The 19866-nt window shown below is 41.2% G+C and overlaps 2 protein-coding genes across 9 annotated transcripts in view; one reads left to right on the top strand and one right to left on the bottom strand.

Annotated features, from left to right (window-relative positions):
• The window catches only part of TRMT1L (tRNA methyltransferase 1 homolog (S. cerevisiae)-like), a 35116-nt gene extending 30452 nt beyond the window's left edge, over positions 1-4664 (bottom strand). Inside the window, exon 1 of one of the 2 annotated variants that reach the window (XM_010853084.1) lies at positions 4070-4664. In XM_010853084.1, the coding sequence (XP_010851386.1) occupies positions 4070-4322 (253 nt within the window). In that variant the 5' untranslated portion in view covers positions 4323-4664. Of the gene's footprint in view, positions 1-3317 lie in introns of both variants that reach the window. The other variant, XM_010853085.1, reaches the window with a different exon arrangement.
• A 73-nt stretch (positions 4665-4737) lies between these two features.
• The window catches only part of SWT1 (SWT1 RNA endoribonuclease homolog (S. cerevisiae)), a 108284-nt gene continuing 93155 nt past the window's right edge, over positions 4738-19866 (top strand). For 6 of the 7 annotated variants that reach the window (XR_826409.1, XM_010853080.1, XM_010853079.1 and 3 more), the window contains exons 1-3: positions 4738-4999; positions 12115-12198; positions 14224-14307. Coding sequence is in view for 6 of the 7 variants with exons in the window: in XM_010853080.1 (XP_010851382.1) it covers positions 12124-12198; positions 14224-14307 (159 nt within the window). In the remaining variant the exon portion in view is untranslated. The remainder of the gene's footprint in view (positions 5000-12114; positions 12199-14223; positions 14308-19866) is intronic. The other variant, XM_010853081.1, reaches the window with a different exon arrangement.

The following is a 19866-nucleotide window of genomic DNA, read 5'->3' as shown; positions in this document are numbered from 1 at the left end:
TTATTCAATATAGTTTTACAGAAAATGTTTCTAGTCTGTATAAAACACTGAAGCCAGGTTTCCTGTTTTCAAAGAACTTTCAATCGGGTGAGAGATAAACATGTTAATTACTAACTGTAACACCAGGCAAGATGAATGAAGACTTAAGGGTAAAGGTAATATGATGTGGGTTTACAGAGGAATAACTCATTCCAACAACTGCCTCTAAGAAGCCTTCACTGAAGCGGTGTTTGACCAAGACTTAAGGTATAAACAGGTTTTCAGTAAGTAGAGATTTGGTGTCTGGCCTTATAAACTGAAATAACCTTGTAACTGAAATAAACAAAGGCATGTGGTGTAAAAATATATAGCCACTTCCCCACCACTCCTGGCTGGAAAGTAGTACGTTTGGGGGATAGAGCTGGTAGAAAGATAATGCAGCCAAAAATGTAGTACAGATCATGGGAGGCATAAATTTTATATAAGTTAGTTTGAACTATACTCTTTAGGTAATGTTAAATCTTTTCAGATTTTTGAGTAAATAAATGATATGATTTGAATGCATTTCAGAATCTGTAGTTGTAGTACCAAAGATCAATAATTGAGGTGAGAAATTAGTAATGGAAAGGTACTAGAAAATAGAAGGTAAAGAAAAGCAGCAGAGGACTTGGGATGTGAAAGGGTGAAGATTAAAGAACAATTGAGATTTTGATACAAGTACTATTAACCAATAAAAAGGAAGAGGAAAACAGTTTTGGCAGAAAGGAAGAGGAAGGAGAATGGGAATTCAGTTTTTACACAGTGTGTTTGATTACTGCTGGAATTAGGTATGCAAGTCCAGTAGGCAATTGAATTGTAGTGGAAGGTCAGGAGGGATGCTGAATAGATATAACTCATAAATACGCATGTTAGGTGAAACTAAGAGCATCAGTAAGAAAGCCTAGGGGGAAATGTTTTGAAACTGAGGATAAAAAAGCCAAAACTCAGTCCCAATAACACATTTTCAGGTTATTCAAATATTACACATTCTTCAAATTACATATTTGTAAATTTTGGAATAAATGAATAAATCATTCCAAAATATATTTAACATATTCTTGATTAGCAGCATGTGGAATGCATTCCCCAATGCCGCTTAATCCACCACTGATTAACAAAAATGGATACAATTTTGAAGTGAGGTGTGGAGGGATAGGAGACGTTGAGGAAAAGGAATCAAGAGGGTAGCTTCAAAAAGAAAAAATGGTATAGAGAATCAAGATAATGCAGAAGCCAGGAAAGAAGGGACTGTAAAAGAGTAGTGCTTAACAGTAAATATCACAAATAGTTGTAGAGATCAAGAAAAGACTACTGGATTTAGTATTTAGTAAGTTTCTGGAGACCTTTAAGAAGGTTCAGTGAGGCGTTTTTAGAGTACAAATAGAACTGGAAAGAGAAACGAAGTACAGAAAATCAGCATAGATTACTTTTTTCAAGAAATCTGCTAGTATTTAAAAAAAAAAAAGAGATGGGATTTTAACTTGCTTCTTTCTTTTTAAGGATGGAGAGACCTGAATATTGTAGCCCTATGGAAAGAAATGTTAAGAAAGTAGAATTCTAAAAAAAACAAAAAAACAAAAAAAACAAAGTAGAATTCTGAATATATGACTCAGAGATGGTAACTGATAGGAAAAGATTTCCAATGAGTTAGGAGTCAATGGGATAAACCACAAGGCTTAATATTACATAATTAGATTATATAATTTCTCCACACTGCTGTCTTCCTGCCTATTCTCTCCAAGCTTCACTCCCAGTTGCTTTGTTTCTCTTCTATATAATCTACATTCTTGTTTGTCTCATCTACAAATAAGCAGTAAGAAGCCAAGGGCTATGTTAAATGCCTAGTGCAGTAACCTGCACACAGCAGGCACTGGTTTAAAAAAAAAAAAAAATCATTAGTCTTTTTGGGTGCAGTAGCACACTGAGTCAAAATTTTGGAATTCAATTCAGCCCTATCAGACATTCCTGTTAAAATTTATTAAAATATATTTTACCTAATTCCAAAATGAGAAACACAAACAGCAACAAATGCTATTGGTTAATTTCTTATATCAGGTATTGTTCAAATGACTTACAATGAGGCACTTTCTATAAACAGATAAACTGTTTTCCCATTTGATGAAAACTTTTAATTACTGGCCCAGACAGTAAGATTCAGGCAATGAATCTGTACATTCATTACATATGTACAAACCAACCTATTTAATTTGAAATCACTGGCTTCCATACTTCAAAGATCTGTGTGTGTCAAACAAGATACATAGTACTACTAACGACGTGTTTATTGCAATCATTCTAACTACTAAGTAGTACAGAGTAAGTGAAAGGGGCCCAGTAAGTTAGAAAACTGAAAATCCTGTAGTCCACTACTGAAGAAAACTCTAAAGATCTGTCTAAAGATTCATGAAAACGCCTAAGCACATCTCTAAAGTCACTTTCTGGTTCAAGACAGTAGATATCAATCTGTACTTAAAATCACTCGATCTTTTTGTAACTCACTAATAATCTAGAAGTCAATAGGCAAACCTCTTATTAAATCAGATGATTCAAAGATGCTAGGCGGTTCTTTTAAAACTTCTTTTTCTTCCTCAATTTTCAATTCTACTTCAGATATGCCATCTTCATCTTGCCTATATGAGACTGATTTCAAAGGGCTAACTAGACCATCTAAAAATAATTTTTAAAATGTGATTAATATGTTTCTAATGCATTTCCAATTTCTTAATCACTATTTGTTCCAGAAATGCATTTTCAGGTTTTTCAAACATCACACATTCTTTAAATACTCATAAATTCTGGAATATCTGAATAAATCTTCCCAAACTATGTTTAACATATTCATGATGGTAGGGAGATGGAGAAAGCATACATCCCCTAAAGCTGCTCAAGCACATAAAAAGACCATATCTAGAGGTGAGTTTAGGAGGATATCTTACTCTGGAGTTTATCTGCTCTTCCCCCATTGCAGTTGCGGAAGAAACAATTGGCCTTATTTAGCACTTAACTAGCTTTGATCTTCCGGGATGAGGAGAGGCCCACCTGAGGCATTCTGACCTTGGTCTTTTCTGTGATCCACCCTACTCTTTAGCAATCTGTATGTTGTTTAAAAATTGCAGAAATAATTCTATTAGATTATAACTACTGAAATGTGTTTTTTTTTTTACACATTAACCTCAAAACTGGCTTAGAAGTAGGAAAGACAACAAATTAAGATTTTTGTTGTTGTTGTTATGATTCAGAAAAAGCATAAAGGTCAATCTGGGGACAAAATTTTTAAAGAAAAGTTTCTCAGAGCTTACGTTTAAAAATGTTCAGACGATTCTTCATAAAGTGTTACTTATCAATCTTTTAAATTCTTTTATGGCCTAATAAACCATCACTTATAAAACATGCAAGCACAATTAATACAGGCTATTAATTTTCGACAGCCGACTTGGAGAAACGTACAAAACTCAATGCGTATTTACGTCTGAGGGAAAACATCTATAATTTAGTCACTCTATCTTAAACTACTCGTCAGCCCCAAATTCTTTTTGGAGGCAAGCTGCTAAAGAAAAAATGAGAAAAACCCCATCTCGTGTCTATTTCTAGACATAAAACCTAATTGACAGCAACGGTTTCTAAATCTTGGCAGTTAGCACCTACTACAGTAAACTCGGTTACTCTATCATATTCTAAAGGACACAGGGAAATATGGCAGACAGGGCTGAGAGGGAAACTACCAAATGAGGTGTAACTTCTAATTTCTGTACCAGAAAAAGACCTCCTTTAAAGAAGACGTCCACGATCCCATTATTTCCTTCCACCTGCAGCACCACTGGCCTCCACAGATCCTTCCCTGTGAGATCCCCGAGGTTTGTGGAGATGCCGTCCCCCACCCTGTACCCGTTTTTACCGCTATACGGGTCCCTCGTTCCTCCCCCCATTTCGCTAAAACTGCCTTTTCCCCCGTAAAAACCATTCCAGTGAAGAAGGGCCTCCCCTACTCCCCAGCAAGGCGCACTTTCTTGCTTCTCCTGCGGCAGAAAGATCTGGGCCTCCCTGCACTTACTGCTTTCAGCCTCATCAGGGGCAGAGGCTAGGGACGGGGACAGGGCCGAAGCCTGGGCCAGGGCAGGGGCTGGGACTGGAGCCGAGGCCGGAGTCGGAGCCGAGGCCGGGGCCGGGGTCGAGGCCGAGACCGGAGCCGAATCCGGGGCCGGCGCTGGGACCCGAGCCGAGTCCGGGGTCGGGGTCGGGACCGGGACCTGGACCACCTCCACCTTCTCCTGGGGCAGCAGCTCCTCCTCCGCCATATTCTCCATAGTTACCGCCTCCTTGCCAGGCCCGCCCGGGGACCAGCAGGGGCTCACTGCGGAGTGAGAGAAATGGCGTGAAAGCCCAGAGGGCCGGATCCGAGAAGTGGGGAAGCAAATGGGGAGGGCGAGATGCGTGCAACAGACAAAAGATGAAGAATCAGTGACCAAATCCAGTCAGCAGAAAAATTAAAAGCCACAGGCAGCGATTCGCGGTCCCGTCCGCTTCCTTTTCCCCGAGGCGTTACGACGACAGCCCCGCCTGCGCAGGAGCATGCTGGGGGATGGCGTCCAATGAGGTCAGAGAGTTCCGTTTCCACCGTGCGTCTCCGTTCTAGCCGTCAACCACCGAACGCAATCAAAACTACAATACCCAGAGTGCACCGCGCCGCTCGGGGCGGAGCGGGGCGGGGGGGTGGTGCCAAGGGCTTGGAGGAAGTAAATGCAAAGCTAAACAAACGTTCCTGGAACATCCCATGGACAGAGGAGCCTGGTAGGCTACAGTCCATGGGGTCGCAAAGAGTCGGACACGACTGAGCGCCTTCACTTCACTTCAAACAAATGCTCCGGAGCGTTCGAGCGCCAGCTACCTTCCGAGCGCAGAACTACATTTCCCAGCGGGCGTCGCGCTCGGGGTCCCTTTCTCAGGGTTTGGGCGTCCCAAATCGCTACCGGCGCGGCCTCTGGTAAGTAACGTAGGGAAGCCGAGGGGTTAGTTGACGTTTCGGTGGGTACTCTCCATGTCTCACTCCGGGACCGAAAGGGGGCAGCCGGCGGGACGGATGGAGGATTCGGGGGCCTCTCGAGCCTGGGCGGGGCGACTCTGTGGGCGGACCCGGAGTTGAGCCTGCTCTGTGAAGGGTGTGGTTCTGGCCCGGCTCTGCCTTCCGGGCAGCCTCTCGCCACGGGTTGGGTGCAGTGTGTTTCTAACCGAGTCCGCGGGATTAGGCGGTTTCTGGGCCGCTTGTCAGTTAGGTGGACTTCCAGATGGGGGTCTGCTCTTCAGATCACACCATGATCTGAACACTCTTTTCCTTTTAATTTTGTTTTAACCTACGTATTCCCAATAGCAGCGCCGCGCTGTGGCTGTAAGTTTACTGTGGATGGTGAATTGCTGGGGCCCAGGAGTGGGGAGAAGAGCCTATGCTTACATTTAGGCTTTTAATATCCAAGGCTCCTGAATGTGTGGAGCTTCAGGGCACTTGACTGATGCGATTCAGATTCCTCAAGGCGTCTGTTAAGTTTCCAGGCCTCCGTACTTCTCTTTACTCTCCGAGCCTGCTTGAGTTTAAGGCGCGCTCCTTCAAGGCCACTGCGGGAGGCAAGAGGAATGCCTTGTTTTCTGACTGCTCTGCCTACACTGGTCCGAATTTTACAGGAAGCAGGAAGGGAGAGGGAGTCTTCTTTTAGTCTCAGGTATTCGCACTTCCCGTTCGGTTTTCCTAGTTAATAAAAGTGATACTTAATAGTTTTCTTCTTGGTCTGTTTATTTTCTATTTGTTTTCAGTACCCAGGGGAGAGCGAGTGTGCTTTTTTTGGCATTTCGAAACTCAAAACAGGAATGTGGTCCTCCCTCCCAGAACTTAGAAAGTATATGTGGAGGGGTTTCCCCCTCCTCTCCTCCCCAGTTAAACAATTTATCCCATGGAAGTTTTTGTGAATTGTGATTCTAAAGCCCTCTTAGTGGCCCCATCCACAAGTTTTAACTAGTATTCCTGGATGTACATACTGCCTCACTGGTCTTAACAGTTAATTAAAAATGAGAAAATAACATTATAGTTTGCAGGCATGAGTAGTGGATATTTATGCATCATCTAGGAACCAGTGATCTTTTAATTTGTGAAAGAATGGATGGTTAATTGAAAGCTTGATTTAGGATGTCAATTTCATTAATACCAGTTGAAAACCAGAAGATGAAAAGGGCTAGATTTTTAGTCTGTGTATTCTGTGGAAATTTTAATCAGAATTCCCAAGCATGGTCCCTGCTCTTGAGCCATCCTAAAGAAGGCATCTTCAAAGTTTGAAAAATTATATTGAGTATATTACTCATCTATTGCTGCGTAAGTTCTTCAAAACTTTATGGCTTAAGACAACCAAATACACTTCTTACCCCACAGTAGATATGAGTCAGGAATTCAGAAATGGCTTTCTGGGTGTATCTGCCTTAGGGTCTCTCATCACATTGCAGTGAGATACTTGCAAGGGATGCTGCCTAGTGGATGCTTAATTAAGGCTGCAGGATCACCTTCAAGGGTGGCCAACTCACACGCCTGTAAGTCCATTCATTTTTGGCAAAAGGTTTCAGCTCTTCCTTGGTGGGCTTTTCCTAGGGTTACTTGAATGTCTTCATGATATGGTGGCTGGCTTTTCCTAGGGTGCACAATTCAAGACAGAGAAAGGCAGAAGCCACAGTGTGTTATTTGACCTGGCCACATATTATATAAATATATCCTGTTGGTTGCACAGGTCATCTCTACTTATTGTGAGAGGAAACTTCATAAGAGACGGTGGCAGCAGAGATCAGGAGCCAATTGGGAAGCAGGCCAGCACAGGAAATCTCCACTCATTTAGTTTATATTTTGATTTCCATAAAATTGGTATGAATGGTACACTAATATAATTTGTCACAGTACATATATAGGTATTTTTCTTTTGATAGTCTACTCTCTGCAGTATTTTTTTTCTGATTTGTCTTATGGATAATAGAGTCAAATTGGTTTTGTGTGTATGTGTGTGTGTGTGTGTATTCAAAGCACAACATGAAGGGGTTTAAATTGTAAAAGGTAAAAAAACCAGCCCATTGCCTTAAGCAATTTATTTCATGGAAGTTATTGTTTTTCCTTATACCTTTCTCCCCATGGAATGGGATCCTTGGAACAAGAAAGAAAAATGAAGATTATTCCTGTAATCTGGAAGCTCAACTGTGAATTTAATTATTGCCATGAATTATCTTAAAAGGCAAAATTTCTGGGTAATTTAGAATCTGTCATTAGAAGTATATGTTGACTGTTTTATTAATTTTTATTATTATTAGATTTCTGGTTTCAGTATTTTCTTTGTTCCATATTCTTCAAAACATTCTACAAGTTTGATTTAGTGTAATTGATCATTCTTTTATAGAACTTCACTTACTGTGATCATGTTTGACCAGGAGTACTTGTAATTGCTTGGTTTCTAGTCTTTGTTATGTTCTTAGCATCAGTACTTATCACTCTGTCTGTGTGTGTGTTGTGTGTGTGTGTTAGTTGTTCAGTCGTGTCTGACTCTTTGCGACCCCATGGACTGTAGCCTGCCAGACTCCTCTTTCCATGGGATTATCAGGCAAGAAAACTAGAGTGAGTTGCCGTTCCCTCTCCAGGGGATCCTCCTGACCTAGGGATCGAACTCTGGTCTCCTGCATCGCAGGCTCGTTCTTTACCGTCTCTGTGTCACATGGAAGTCCTATACATATCACTAGCAGCAATAAACTCTCCTTTGGACTTTGCTTGTGGACCCCTTTCTATCTTCTTGCCCCAGCAAATCTGGTGATGTTCCCAATCTCTGGCCTCTGTGTTCCAGTACAGGATGATTATATATACTATCTTTAAAGTGTTTATGACCATTGGGGATGACTGTGTGCAGGTTTCTTTCTTTCTGTCAGTAACAGCAGTATAGACTTGATCCAGACCCAGGCTGGAAAAGGGAGACTGGGATAAGAAATGGACAGAGGGACTGCAATGAGCAAGAGTTGAAAGTGACTCAGAATGAACAATCACTATTCTGGGAAAGAAAAATTCACCTACTCATTTACTCAGAGGGCGTTTATGAACACCTCCTAAATTTTCGATACAGTGTACTCTTCAAGAAGCTCAGGGTCTAGCAGAAAGACAATTGCTGAAGCCAGTATTTTTTTAAACTCTACTATGTACTATCTGACAGAATGTGGTCCACTGGAGAAGGGAATGGCAAACCACTTCAGTATTCTTGCCTTGAGAACCCCATGAACAGTATGAAAAGGCAAAATGATAGGATACTGAAAGAGGAACTCCCCAGGTCAGCAGGTGCCCAATATGCTACTGGAGATCAGTGGAGAAATAACTCCAGAAAGAATGAAGAGATAGAGCCAAAGCAAAAACAATACCCAGCTGTGGATGTGACTGGTGATGGAAGCAAGGTCCGATGCTGTAAAGAGCAATATTGAATAGGAACCTGGAATGTTAGGTCCATGAATCAAAGCAAATTGGAAGTGGTCAAACAGGAGATGGCAAGAGTGAACATTGACGTTCTAGGAATCAGTGAACTAAAATGGACTGGAATGAGTGAATTTAACTCAGATGACCATTATATATACTACTGCAGGCAGGAATCCCTTAGAAGAAATGGAGTAGCCATCATGGTCAACAAAAGAGTCTGAAATGCAGTACTTGGATGCAATCTCAAAAACGACAGAATGATCTCTGTTTGTTTCCATGGCAAACCATTCAATATCACAGTAATCCAAGTCTATGCCCCAACCAGTAATGCTGAAGAAGCTGAAGTTGAACGGTTCTATGAAGACCTACAAGACCTTTTAGAACTAACACCCAAAAAAGAAGTCCTTTTCATTATTGGGGACTAGAATACAAAAGCAGGAAGTCAAGAAACACCTGGAGTAACAGGCAAATTTGGCCTTGGAATATGGAATGAAGCAGGGCAAAGGCTAATAGAATTTTGCCAAGAGAACGCACTGGTCATAGCAAACACCCTCTTCCAACAACACAAGAGAAGACTCTGCACATGGACATCATCAGATGGTCAACACCGAAATTAGGTTGATTATATTCTTTGCAGTCAAAATGGAGAAGCTCTATACAGTCAGCAAAAACAAGACCAGGAGCTGACTGTGGCTCAGATCATGAGCTCCTTATTGCGAAATTCAGACTTAAATTGAAGAAAGTAGGGAAAACCACTAGACCATTCAGGTATGACCTAAATCAAATCCCTTATGATTATACAGTGGAAGTGAGAAATAGATTTAAGGGACTAGATCTGATATAGTGCCTGATGAACTATGGATGGAGGTTCGTGACATTGTACAGGAGACAGGGATCAAGACCATCCCCATGGAAAAGGGAAAAAGCAAAATGGCTGTCTGGGGAGGCCTTACAAATAGCTGTGAAAAGAAGGAAAGCAAAAAGCAGAGGAGAAAAGGAAAGATATAAGCATCTGAATGCAGAGTTCCAAAGAACAGCAAGAAGAGATAAGAAAGCCTTCCTCAGTGATCAATGCAAAGAAATAGAGGAAAACAACAGAATGGGGAAGACTAGAGATCTCTTCAAGAAAATTATATCAAGAGATATCAAGGGAATATTTCATGCAAAGATGTGCTTGATAAAGGACAGAAATGGTATGGACCAAACAGAAGCAGAAGATATTAAGAAGAGGTGGCAGGAATACACAGAAGAACTGTACAAAAAAGATCTTTATGACCAAGATAATCATGATGGTGTGATCACTGACCTAGAACCAGACATCCTGGAATGCGAAGTCAAGTGGGCCTTAGAAAGCATCACTACGAACAAAGCTAGTGGAGGTGATGGAATTCCAGTTGAGCTATTTCAAATCCTGAAAGATGATACTGTGAAAGTTCTGCACTCAATATACCAGCAAATTTGGAAAACTCAGCAGTGGCCACAGGACTGGAAATGGTCAGTTTTCATTCCAATCCCAAAGAAAGGCACTGCCAAAGAATGCTCAAACTACCCCACAATTGCACTCATCTCACACGCTAGTAAAGTAATGCTCAAAATTCTCCAAGCCAGGCTTCAGCAATACATGAACCGTGAACTTCCAGATGTTCAAGCTGGTTTTAGAAAAGGCAGAGGAACCAGAGATCAAATTGCCAACATCCGCTGGATCATCGAAAGAGCAAGAGAGTTCCAGAAAAACATCTATTTCTGTTTTATTGACTATGCCAAAGAGAAGGCAATGGCACCCCACTCCAGTACTCTTGCCTGGAAAATCCCATGGATAGAGGAGCCTGGTAGGCTGTATCCATGGGGTCGCTAAGAGTCGGACACGACTGAGCGACTTCCTTTCACTTTTCACTTTTATGCATTGGAGAAGGAAATGGCAGCCCACTCCAGTGTTTTTGCCTGGAGAATCCCAGGGACGGGGGATCCTGGTGGGCTTCTGTCTATGGGGTCGCACAGAGTCGAACATGACTGAAGTGACGTAGCAATAGCAGCAAAGCCTTTGACTGTGTGGGTCACAGTAAACTGTGGAAAATTCTGAAAGAGATGGGAATACCAGACCACCTGACCTGCCTCTTGAGAAACCTATATGCAGGTCAGGAAGCAACAGTTAGAACTGGACATGGAACAACAGACTGGTTCCAAATAGGAAAAGGAGTACATCAAGGCTGTATATTGTCACCCTGCTTATTTAACTTCTGTGCAGAGTACATCATGAGAAACGCTGGGCTGGAAGAATCACAAGCTGGAATCAAGATTGCCGGGAGAAATATCAATAACCTCAGCTATGCAGATGACACCACCCTTATGGCAGAAAGTGAAGAGAAACTAAAGAGCCTCTTGATGAAAGTGAAAGAGGAGAGTGAAATAATTGTCTTAAAGCTCAACATTCAGAAAACGAAGATCATGGCATCTGGTCCCATCGCTTCATGGGGAATAGATGGGGAAACCATGTCAGACTTTATTTTTTGGGGGCTCCAAAATCACTGCAGATGGTGACTGAAGCCATGAAATTAAAAGACGCTTACTCCTTCGAAGAAAAGTTATGATCAACCTAGATCTAGCAGAGACATTACTTTGCCAACAAAGGTCCGTCTAGTCAAGCCTATGGTTTTTCCAGTAGTCATGTATGGATGGGAGAGTTGGACTGTGAAGAAAGCTGAGCGCCGAAGAATTGATGCTTTTGAACTGTGGTGTTGGAGAAGACTCTTGAGAGTCCCTTGGACTGCAAGGAGATCCAACCAGTCCATTCTAAAGGAGATGAGCCCTGGGTGTTCTTTGGAAGGACTGATGCTAAAGCTGAAACTCCAGTCCTTTGGCCACCTCATGCGCAGAGTTGACTCATTGGAAAAGACTCTGATGCTGGGAGGGATTGGGGGCAGGAGGAAAAGGGGACGACAGAGGATGAGTGGCTGGATGGCATCACCGACTAGATGGACATGAGTCTGAGTGAACTCCAGGAGTTGGTGATGGACTGGGAGGCCTGGCATCCTGTGATTCATGGGTTTGTGAAGAGTTGGACATGACTGAGTGACTGAACTGAACTGAACTGTGTACTATCTTGTACAAGGTGCTTTTACATCCATAGTTTCATTTAAGTTTTTAAAAAACCCTCTTGGATGAGTTATCTCTGTTTTACACATAGTGGAACTAGGACTCAAAAAATGTACGTGTTTTGCCCGACATCTCACTCAGTGAGAGATGGAGCGTATGTTGAGAAAATGAAGATTTAGTGACTAATTGGTTTTGAGGTGTGGTTGGGGCAAAATATAATAGTCCTGCAGGCAATTGAAAATGGGAATGTGACGCTAGAGAGAGAAGTTTGCCTTAAAGGCATACTTTTGAGAGTCTTTCTTAAAAGGTGACCATCCCCACACTGATGGAAGGAAACAGGTCATGAGGCAGAATATAAGTAAAGTGGAACAATGAGACAATCCTATCATGTTGAGAATGGGTAAAATACAAAAATTATTTTTATAAAGCTCCAATCTTTAAGAAACTGAAAAAAGTATGATTTCTAATGTTTTTGTTGTAGCAATGGTTAAAAAAAAAAACCCACACACATAATGTGTTTTTGATGTTTCTTTTAGCTTTGCAAAATGTCCAACAAAGAATCTTGTGAAAAAAAGGAGACGTCTCGGAGAAAAGGCACCACCCCATCATCCAATATTGAAGTAAGAATTTTGACTTATTGACCTAAAGATACCCTGTTTTGCAGTTTTATTTTTGTGTGATGAAAAAAATATACCTCAGTGTTAAAACAAGTTATGTAAATATTTTGTTCTTCTGACCGAGAAAGAGTCATTTGTTTTTCTTTTCCTTCATTATTTTATTTATTCCTCTCAACTCTATGAGGTAGGTACTATTATTATCCCAATTGTACAAATGAAGAAACTGAGGCTTGGCAGCGTCCTTTTTGGCTCTTTCTCCTCTTAAACTGTACTCTCGCAAGTGCCCAGCCTCAGTGTTCTCAATGTGGTAAATTGCAGTTACATTCTTTAAGTTGCTTGGACCAAAACCCTGGGCATCATGCTCTGCCTGCATCCCATCTATCAGCAAATTCTGTCAGCTGAGTGTGACTCCCACTCCCACTGCTATCACCATGATCCAGGCAAACAGCTTGCTTTCTACCTTTGCCTTCTTGTGCACTCACCATAACAGGCACAGTGATCCTATTAAAATGTTAAATCATGTCACTCTTCTGCTCAATATTTTCTAGTGATTTTCCACTTCAGAGAAAAAGTTAATGTCTTTGCTGGGACAGAAAACACATTACTGTCACTATCTCATCTCCATCTCATTCTCCCTTTGCTTTCTGCAGTCCTTGGCTTCCTTATTGCTGCTCCAGTAAGCCAGGCACATTCCTGCTTTGTGCTTGCTGTTACTCCCTTTAACTTTCCCTAGCTACTCACAGGGTTTGTTCCTTCATTTCATTAGGTCTCTGTTCAGGTGTCAAATTACCGGTGGGGACCCATTTTGACTACTTTGTTTAAAATTGCACCAGCCTCACCCTTGCCTCCCAGCCCTTCCTGACCCCTTTTTCTGCTTTATTATTATTATTTTTTTAATAGCATCATCTGATACACTAAATATATTACTTAACTTATTTGTAAGTTAAACCTGCAGTAGGTGTAACCTGTATGACAGCAGGGACTTTTATTTTTTTTTCACTAATCTGTTCTCACTGTCTAGAAAAGTGTCTTTGATACACGGTAAGTACTTGAAATACGTTTCTCCTGGGTCTGTTGAATTCAGGAGCCACTGAAAAAATAACTGGGTATATGGTTTTGCTTTGTAGAAGACTAAGTATCACTATGGTAGTACCATTTCCCAATGTCCTTATGTGAGCTGTCTGCAACTTTCTGCTATATTACCTCTATCCCAAGTGAAAGTGAAAAAGTAAAAGTGTTAGTCACTCAGTCACATCCAACTCTTACAACTCCATGGACTGTAGCCCACCAGCCTCCTCTGTCCGTGGAATTCTCCAGGCAAGAATACTGGAGTTGGTAGCCATTCCGTTCTTCAAGGGATCTTCCTGACTCAGGAATTGAACCCAGGTCTCCTGCATTGCAAGCAGATTCTTTAACATGTGAGCCACCAGAGAAGCCCACTTCTATCCCATCTCATTCCTAATTCAAGACCACTTAGATCTTCTGATTTCTAGTTAAGTCTCCTTTCCTCTTACCAATGTTTGTATGCCTTTAAACATTGTTCCCGGACTTCCCTGGTGGTATGGTGAATAAGAACCCAACTACCAATGGAGGGGACACGGTTCTGATCCCTGGTCCGGGAAGATTCCACATGCCAAAGAGCAACTAAGCCTGTAAGCTGCAGCTACTGAGCCCAACTTGCTCCAGAGCCTGAGAGCCATAACTGCTGCCTGTGCAGCACAACTGCTGAGCCTAGGTGTTGCAGCTACTGAAGCCCTCGCACCTAGAGCTTTTTCTCTGTAACAAGAGAAGCCACTGCAGTGAGAAGGCTCTCCTACCACAACTAGAGAATAGTCCCTGCTCTCTGCAACTAGAGAAAGCCTGTGCACAGCAACAAAGACCCAATACAGCTAAATAAATAAATATTGTTCTCTTCTGAAACTTATTATTAATGCAGAAGGAATCTTGATTTACGACATTGATAAAAGAATGCTGTCTTACACTGTGCTTTATTTTGTGCTTTTCTTTTTTTCCAAATGACATTCGTAGGATAAGAAAGAGAAAAAAGCATCAGTAAGTTCTCCTTGTTCAACTTGCTCTGTAAGATCAGTGTCATCAGAGAAGAGAAAACTAGTGAGTATTTAGATACTGTAACTAACTCTAAAAATTATGTTAAAGTTTTAATGTACAATTGAAAGCTTTATGATATAAACTCCCCTACTACTTTTCCATTAATTTTTTCTTGATATTATACGTGCTTTTTGATAGCCGATAGATGGAAAAGCAGCTTTTCCCTGCTGCTCACCGAAAAGCATTTATCAAATTCTTCCTTTGTGCTAATAGATCCTATCATGTGGGATTAGACAACGTAAATATAAATTTAGACAATTTTTAAGTCTTTTCCTGTATGTGGTTAAATTTGTCTTTACAATTTCATTTTGAAGTCACCAGGGCAGAGATAGTGTTTGCATTTTCAGATTCAGAAATTGAGATCCAGAAAGTTAAGTGACTTGTGAAAGGACACAAAATTGTTTGCAGCAACAAAGTGAAGTCCAGATTTTTTTCCACTGTCTGCCAAATAATATGGAACAGTGACAGCAGACTAAACACATCAACCTGGTACATGGATGGTTGCGAAGTGCTCACCACATTCAAGGGAAGAGTTAGGCGTATATGAAGATTGCTGCACAGTTGTTGTAGGTAATAAGAGAAAATAGTTGTGTGCCGGGAGCCACCCGGGAGATCCCACCCATGACAAGGTCATATGGAAGAGCCATGACAAGCAAGGCAGATCATGGCTCGAGGGACCCCCTGAATCTGCTTCAGCATCTACCCCAAAACTAGAATCTGTCTACTGTTTATTATATTATGCCTTTCACCAACTCTTCTGACATTAACAGGGGGCTATCCCCGACCACCTTTCTCTGGAAAAAGTCAACTTAGAGCTTTAGTTAATAAGTCTCCTGGGCATGAAAGGAATATTTCTATTTTAACCCCTCTGATGGCTTTCTAGCTTGCCTGACAGGTTTATCCATATTCTTGCAATTAACACACATGATTGTTCACAACTCCCCAACCTTGAAAGGCACGGGAAGCCAAAACATTCTAAAAGTCCTAATGAGCATAGAGTCCTTTAAGGGATGAAAAATTATTAGAATAGATAGTACTGGTAAAGGGCTTCATTATTGGGCCAATGCTTGCTGCCAAGTGCCCATATCCCTTATCCATTGTGCACCTGGGAGTGCGTTGGTTAACATAGTTGGAATGTAAGGAAAACAAGTAACAGCCTTGGAATTAACCACATCAGACCTTTGAGCTAATTGGTTCTTTCTTTGTTGTAACTTACTGCACCTTTGCTCCATGAGAATGTAACTCTGTTTAGCACTTTCTGAGGCTGACATAGATTAGAAATGTAAAGAAAAAACACTTCAAGGGAAAATAAGTTTTCTGGTTGAGCAGCCTTTATCAAAAAAGAGTCATAAAATGTCCACAGGCCTCCAAGGCTAGAAGATAATGTACACAACATTGTTTATGGGAAAGGTATGCATAAAAAATCCTGGTTTTATGTAGTGTTTCGGCTGACTCTGTATGACTTCATCTTTCATTTCCCTCTGTGTACAAGTCAAAGTATAAAAGTTCCTTTTGAAAATAAAGTTATGGGCCTCGCTCACCGAAGCTTGGTCTCCCCATGTCGTTCTTTTCTCTCCTTTTCTCTCTCTGTTCTTCTTTCAGGATGACTCCTTGGGGCACAGGAGCTTTATTGGCTTTCTGTGTTAATCAAGGAAGATCAAGCCTCTGATCTCTCCGCTTTGCTATCCTTATTGCCTAAGCCATCATCCTGAGGGTACCCCTGGATCCTGCTGGGGCTGGACCCCGGCAGTTGTGAAAGTTCCATGAATGCAGATTTGGGTTTTTAAGAGTTTGTTTTCACATAATGGAACTGCTGTTGCGATTCTTGCTGTATTAACCTTCTTAAAACACTGATTTCATCATATTTCTCCTCTGTTGAAAAATCTTCACTTAGTTTTTTAGTTTACCATTTGGGCTTCCCTGGTGGCTCAGCTAGTAAGAATCCGCTTGCAATGCGGGAGACCTGAGTTCGATCCCTGGTTTGGGATGATCCCCTGGAGAAGGGAATACCTACCCACTCTAGTATTCTGGCTTGGAGAATTCCATGGACTGTATAGTCCATGGGGTCAGAAAGAGTCAGGACCCTTTTAAATTTGGTCATACCTTAAGTATCCAGTTTTCATTTTTCTTCTTTCTCAAAACAGCCCTTCTAGGTAGGCTAGTTTATTTTCTCTCTGCTGAATTTATACCAGTCGTCTCCAGCTTCTTAGAATGCCTAAGCATTTTTAATGGAGAATGCCTTTTTCTTTTATGCATTTATCTTTATTCAATATATGCTCAACCTTTAGCATATTTTTGGCCTACTTTTTTTCCTTGGAACATCCCAACTTTGGGGTTTTGATCTTTTAAACTCTTTTACAACTTAATGTTTATTGTTCTGCTTTATTTTATTGTTTATTGTATATATCCTTGTATTTCTTTCTACTTTTTCCCTTTGCTTTACTCTGAGCTCTTTAGGACAGGGACTATATCCTCTTTCTCTGTTATTTTTATTGTCTGTAGCCCTCTGCCCCTAGAGAGACAGGGTGGTAGAATAGAAAGGGTAGAGAAATCTGGTTTCAGATCATGGCTCTGCGACTAACTTGCTCTGTAACGTTGAGAATATTTTGCTCTATTTGAGCCTTGGGTACTTTGTCTGTAAAATGAGATACTGATAATATCTGTCTCATGAGATTATTGCAAGGATTAAGAAAATTATTGTGTCAACCTGATACCAACCAGGGTTGTTGGCCTGCCCATAGTCAACAGAAAGTGATCAGATGTCAGATAAGAAGTTCAGGTAAGATTTCAATGGGGTGCCTGCTGCAGCCGGGAGAGGGAGAACAAGGAACAGTTCCTTTGCTTTCTCAGTCACTGAGGTGGGAGCTGCCTTGTTTCTTTTTTAAATTTATTTTTTAAAAAATATATATTTATTTTAATTGGAGGCTAATTACTTTACAATATTGTATTGGTTTTGCCATACATCAACATGAATTAACCATAGGTGTACATATGTCCCCTCCTTCTTGAAACTCCTTCCCACCTCCCGCCCAGTCCCACTCCTCTAGGTCATCATAGAGCATGGAGTTGAGTTCCCTGTAGTATATAGCAACCTCCCACTAGATATCTGTTTTACATATGGTTCAGTTCAATTCAGTTCAGTCGCTCAATCGTGTCCCACTCTTAGTTACCCCATGGACTTCAGCATACCAGGCCTCCCTGTCTATCACTAAGTCCCAGAGTTTATTCAGACTCATGTCCATTGAGTCGGTAATGCCATCCAACCATCTCGTCCTCTGTCGTCCCCTTCTCCTCCTGCCCTCAATTTTTCCCAGCATCATGGTCTTTTCATATGAGTCAGCTCTTCGCATCAGGTGGCCAAAGTATTGGAGCTTCAGCTTCAACATCAGTCCTTCCAATAAACATTCAGGACTGATTTCCTTTAGGATGGACTGATTGGATCTCCTTGCAGTCCAAGGGACTCTCAAGAGTCTTCTCCAACACCACAGTTCAAAAGCATCAATTCTTTGGCGCTCAGCTTTCCTTATAGTACAACTCTCACATCCATACATGACCACTGGAAAAACCATAGCCTTGACTAGACAGACCTTTGTTGGCAAGGTGATGTCTCTGCTTTTGAATATGCTGTCTAGGTTGGTCATAACTTTTCTTCCAAGGAGTAAGCGTCTTTTAATTTCATGGCTGCAGTCAACAACTGCAGTGATTTTGGAGCCCAGAAAAATAAAGTCAGCCACTGTTTCCACTGTTGCCCCATCTATTTGCCACGAAGTGATAGGACTGGATGCCATGATCTTCGTTTTCTGAATGTTGAGCTTTAAGCCAACTTTTTCACTCTCCTCTTTCACTTTCATCAAGAGGCTCTTTAGTTCTTCTTCACTTTCATATATATATGTCAGTGTTACTCTCTAAGTGTGCCCCACCCTGTCCTTCTCCCACAACGTCCTTAAGTCCGTGCTCTGCCGTCTGCATCCTTTTCCTACCCTACAGATGGGTTCATCAGTACCATTTTTCTAGATTCCATATATATGCGTTGGTGTACGATATTTGTTTTTCTCTTTCTGGTTTACTTTATTACGTTTGACAGACCCTAGGTTCACCCACATCACTGCATATGACTCAGTCTAGTTCCTTTTTATGGCTGAGTAATATTCCATTGTGTATATATACCACATCTTCTTTATCTATTCATCTGTTGATGGACATCTAGGTTGCTTTTATGTCCTCGCTATTGTAAATGGTGCTGTGCTGTGCTTAGTTGCTCAGTCCTGTCTGACTTTTTGCGACCTCATGGACTGTAGCCCACCAGGCTCCTCTGTTCATGGGGATTCTCCAGGTGAGAATGCTAGAGTGGGTAGCAGTTGTTTTGGGTTTACTTTTGTGGGTCATCTTCTTCTCTTTTGTTTCTTGCCTAGAGAATTTCCATTAGCGCCTTTTGTAGGCTGGCTTTGTTTAGTCCCTAAGTTGAGTCCAACTCTGTGACCCCATGCACTGTAGCCTACCAGGCTCCACTGTCCATGGAATTTCCCAGGCAAGAATACTGGAGTAGATTGCCATTTCCTTCTCCAGGGCATCTTCCTGACCCAGGGATTGAACCTGCATCTCTTGCAGTGGCAGGCAGATTCTTTACCACTGAGCCAAGGACACTAACTTAAATCAGAAGGCTAAAATCCTTGAGTAAGTAAGGCTGGCTCGGTGGTGCTGAATTCTCTTAGCTTTTGGTTGTCTGTGTTTAACTTCTCCATCAAATCTGAATGAAATCCTTGCTGGCTGTAATCTTGGTTGTAGATTTTTCTCTTTCATCACTATGACTGTTTCCTGCCACTTTGACCTGGCCTGCAGAGTTTCTGCTGAAAAATCAACTGAGAGATTGATTCCCTTATGGGAATTCCCTTGTATGTTATTTTTTGCTGTTTTTAATTTTTTTTTCTTTGTATTTGATTTTTGTTAGTGTGATTAGTATGTGTCTTGGTGTGTTTCTCCTAGGGTTTATCCTGCAGAGGTCTCTCTGTACTTCCCAGACTTGGGTGGCTATATCCTTTCCCATGTTAGGAAAGTTTCTGACTATAATCTCTTCGAATATTTTCTCAGACCATTTCTTTTCCCTTCTTCTTCTGGGACTCAGTATTTTGAATGTTAGTGTATTTAGTGTTGTTGCAGAGTTCTCTGGGTCTGTCTTTAATTTTTTTCAATCTTTTTTTTTTTTAATCCTGTTCCTTGGCTGTTATTTCCACATTCTGTCTTCCATTTCACTTTTTCATTCTTCTGCCTTAGTTATTCTGCTATTGATTCCTTCTAGTGTATTTTTCATTTCGGTTATTATGTTCATCTCTGTTTATTCTTTAGTTCTTCTAAGTCTTTGTTAAACATTTCTTGTATTTTCTTGATCAGTGCCTCCATTCTATTTCTGAGTTTTGGAATCATTTTTACTATCATAAATTTTTTTTCAGGTAAGTTGTCTATTTCCTCTTCATTTGTTTGGTCTTGTAGGTTTTTATTGTGCTTGTTTCTTTCTAACTTGGGTTTTTGTCATCACATATTTTTGATGGGTGGGACTGTGCTTCT

This window comes from Bison bison, unplaced genomic scaffold (assembly GCF_000754665.1).
Source record: "Bison bison bison isolate TAMUID 2011002044 unplaced genomic scaffold, Bison_UMD1.0 scf7180017864322, whole genome shotgun sequence".
In the NCBI taxonomy this organism is placed as follows: Eukaryota; Metazoa; Chordata; class Mammalia; order Artiodactyla; family Bovidae; genus Bison; species Bison bison.
Note: the sequence above shows the minus strand (reverse complement) of the source record. Positions and strands in the feature narration are given on the sequence as shown.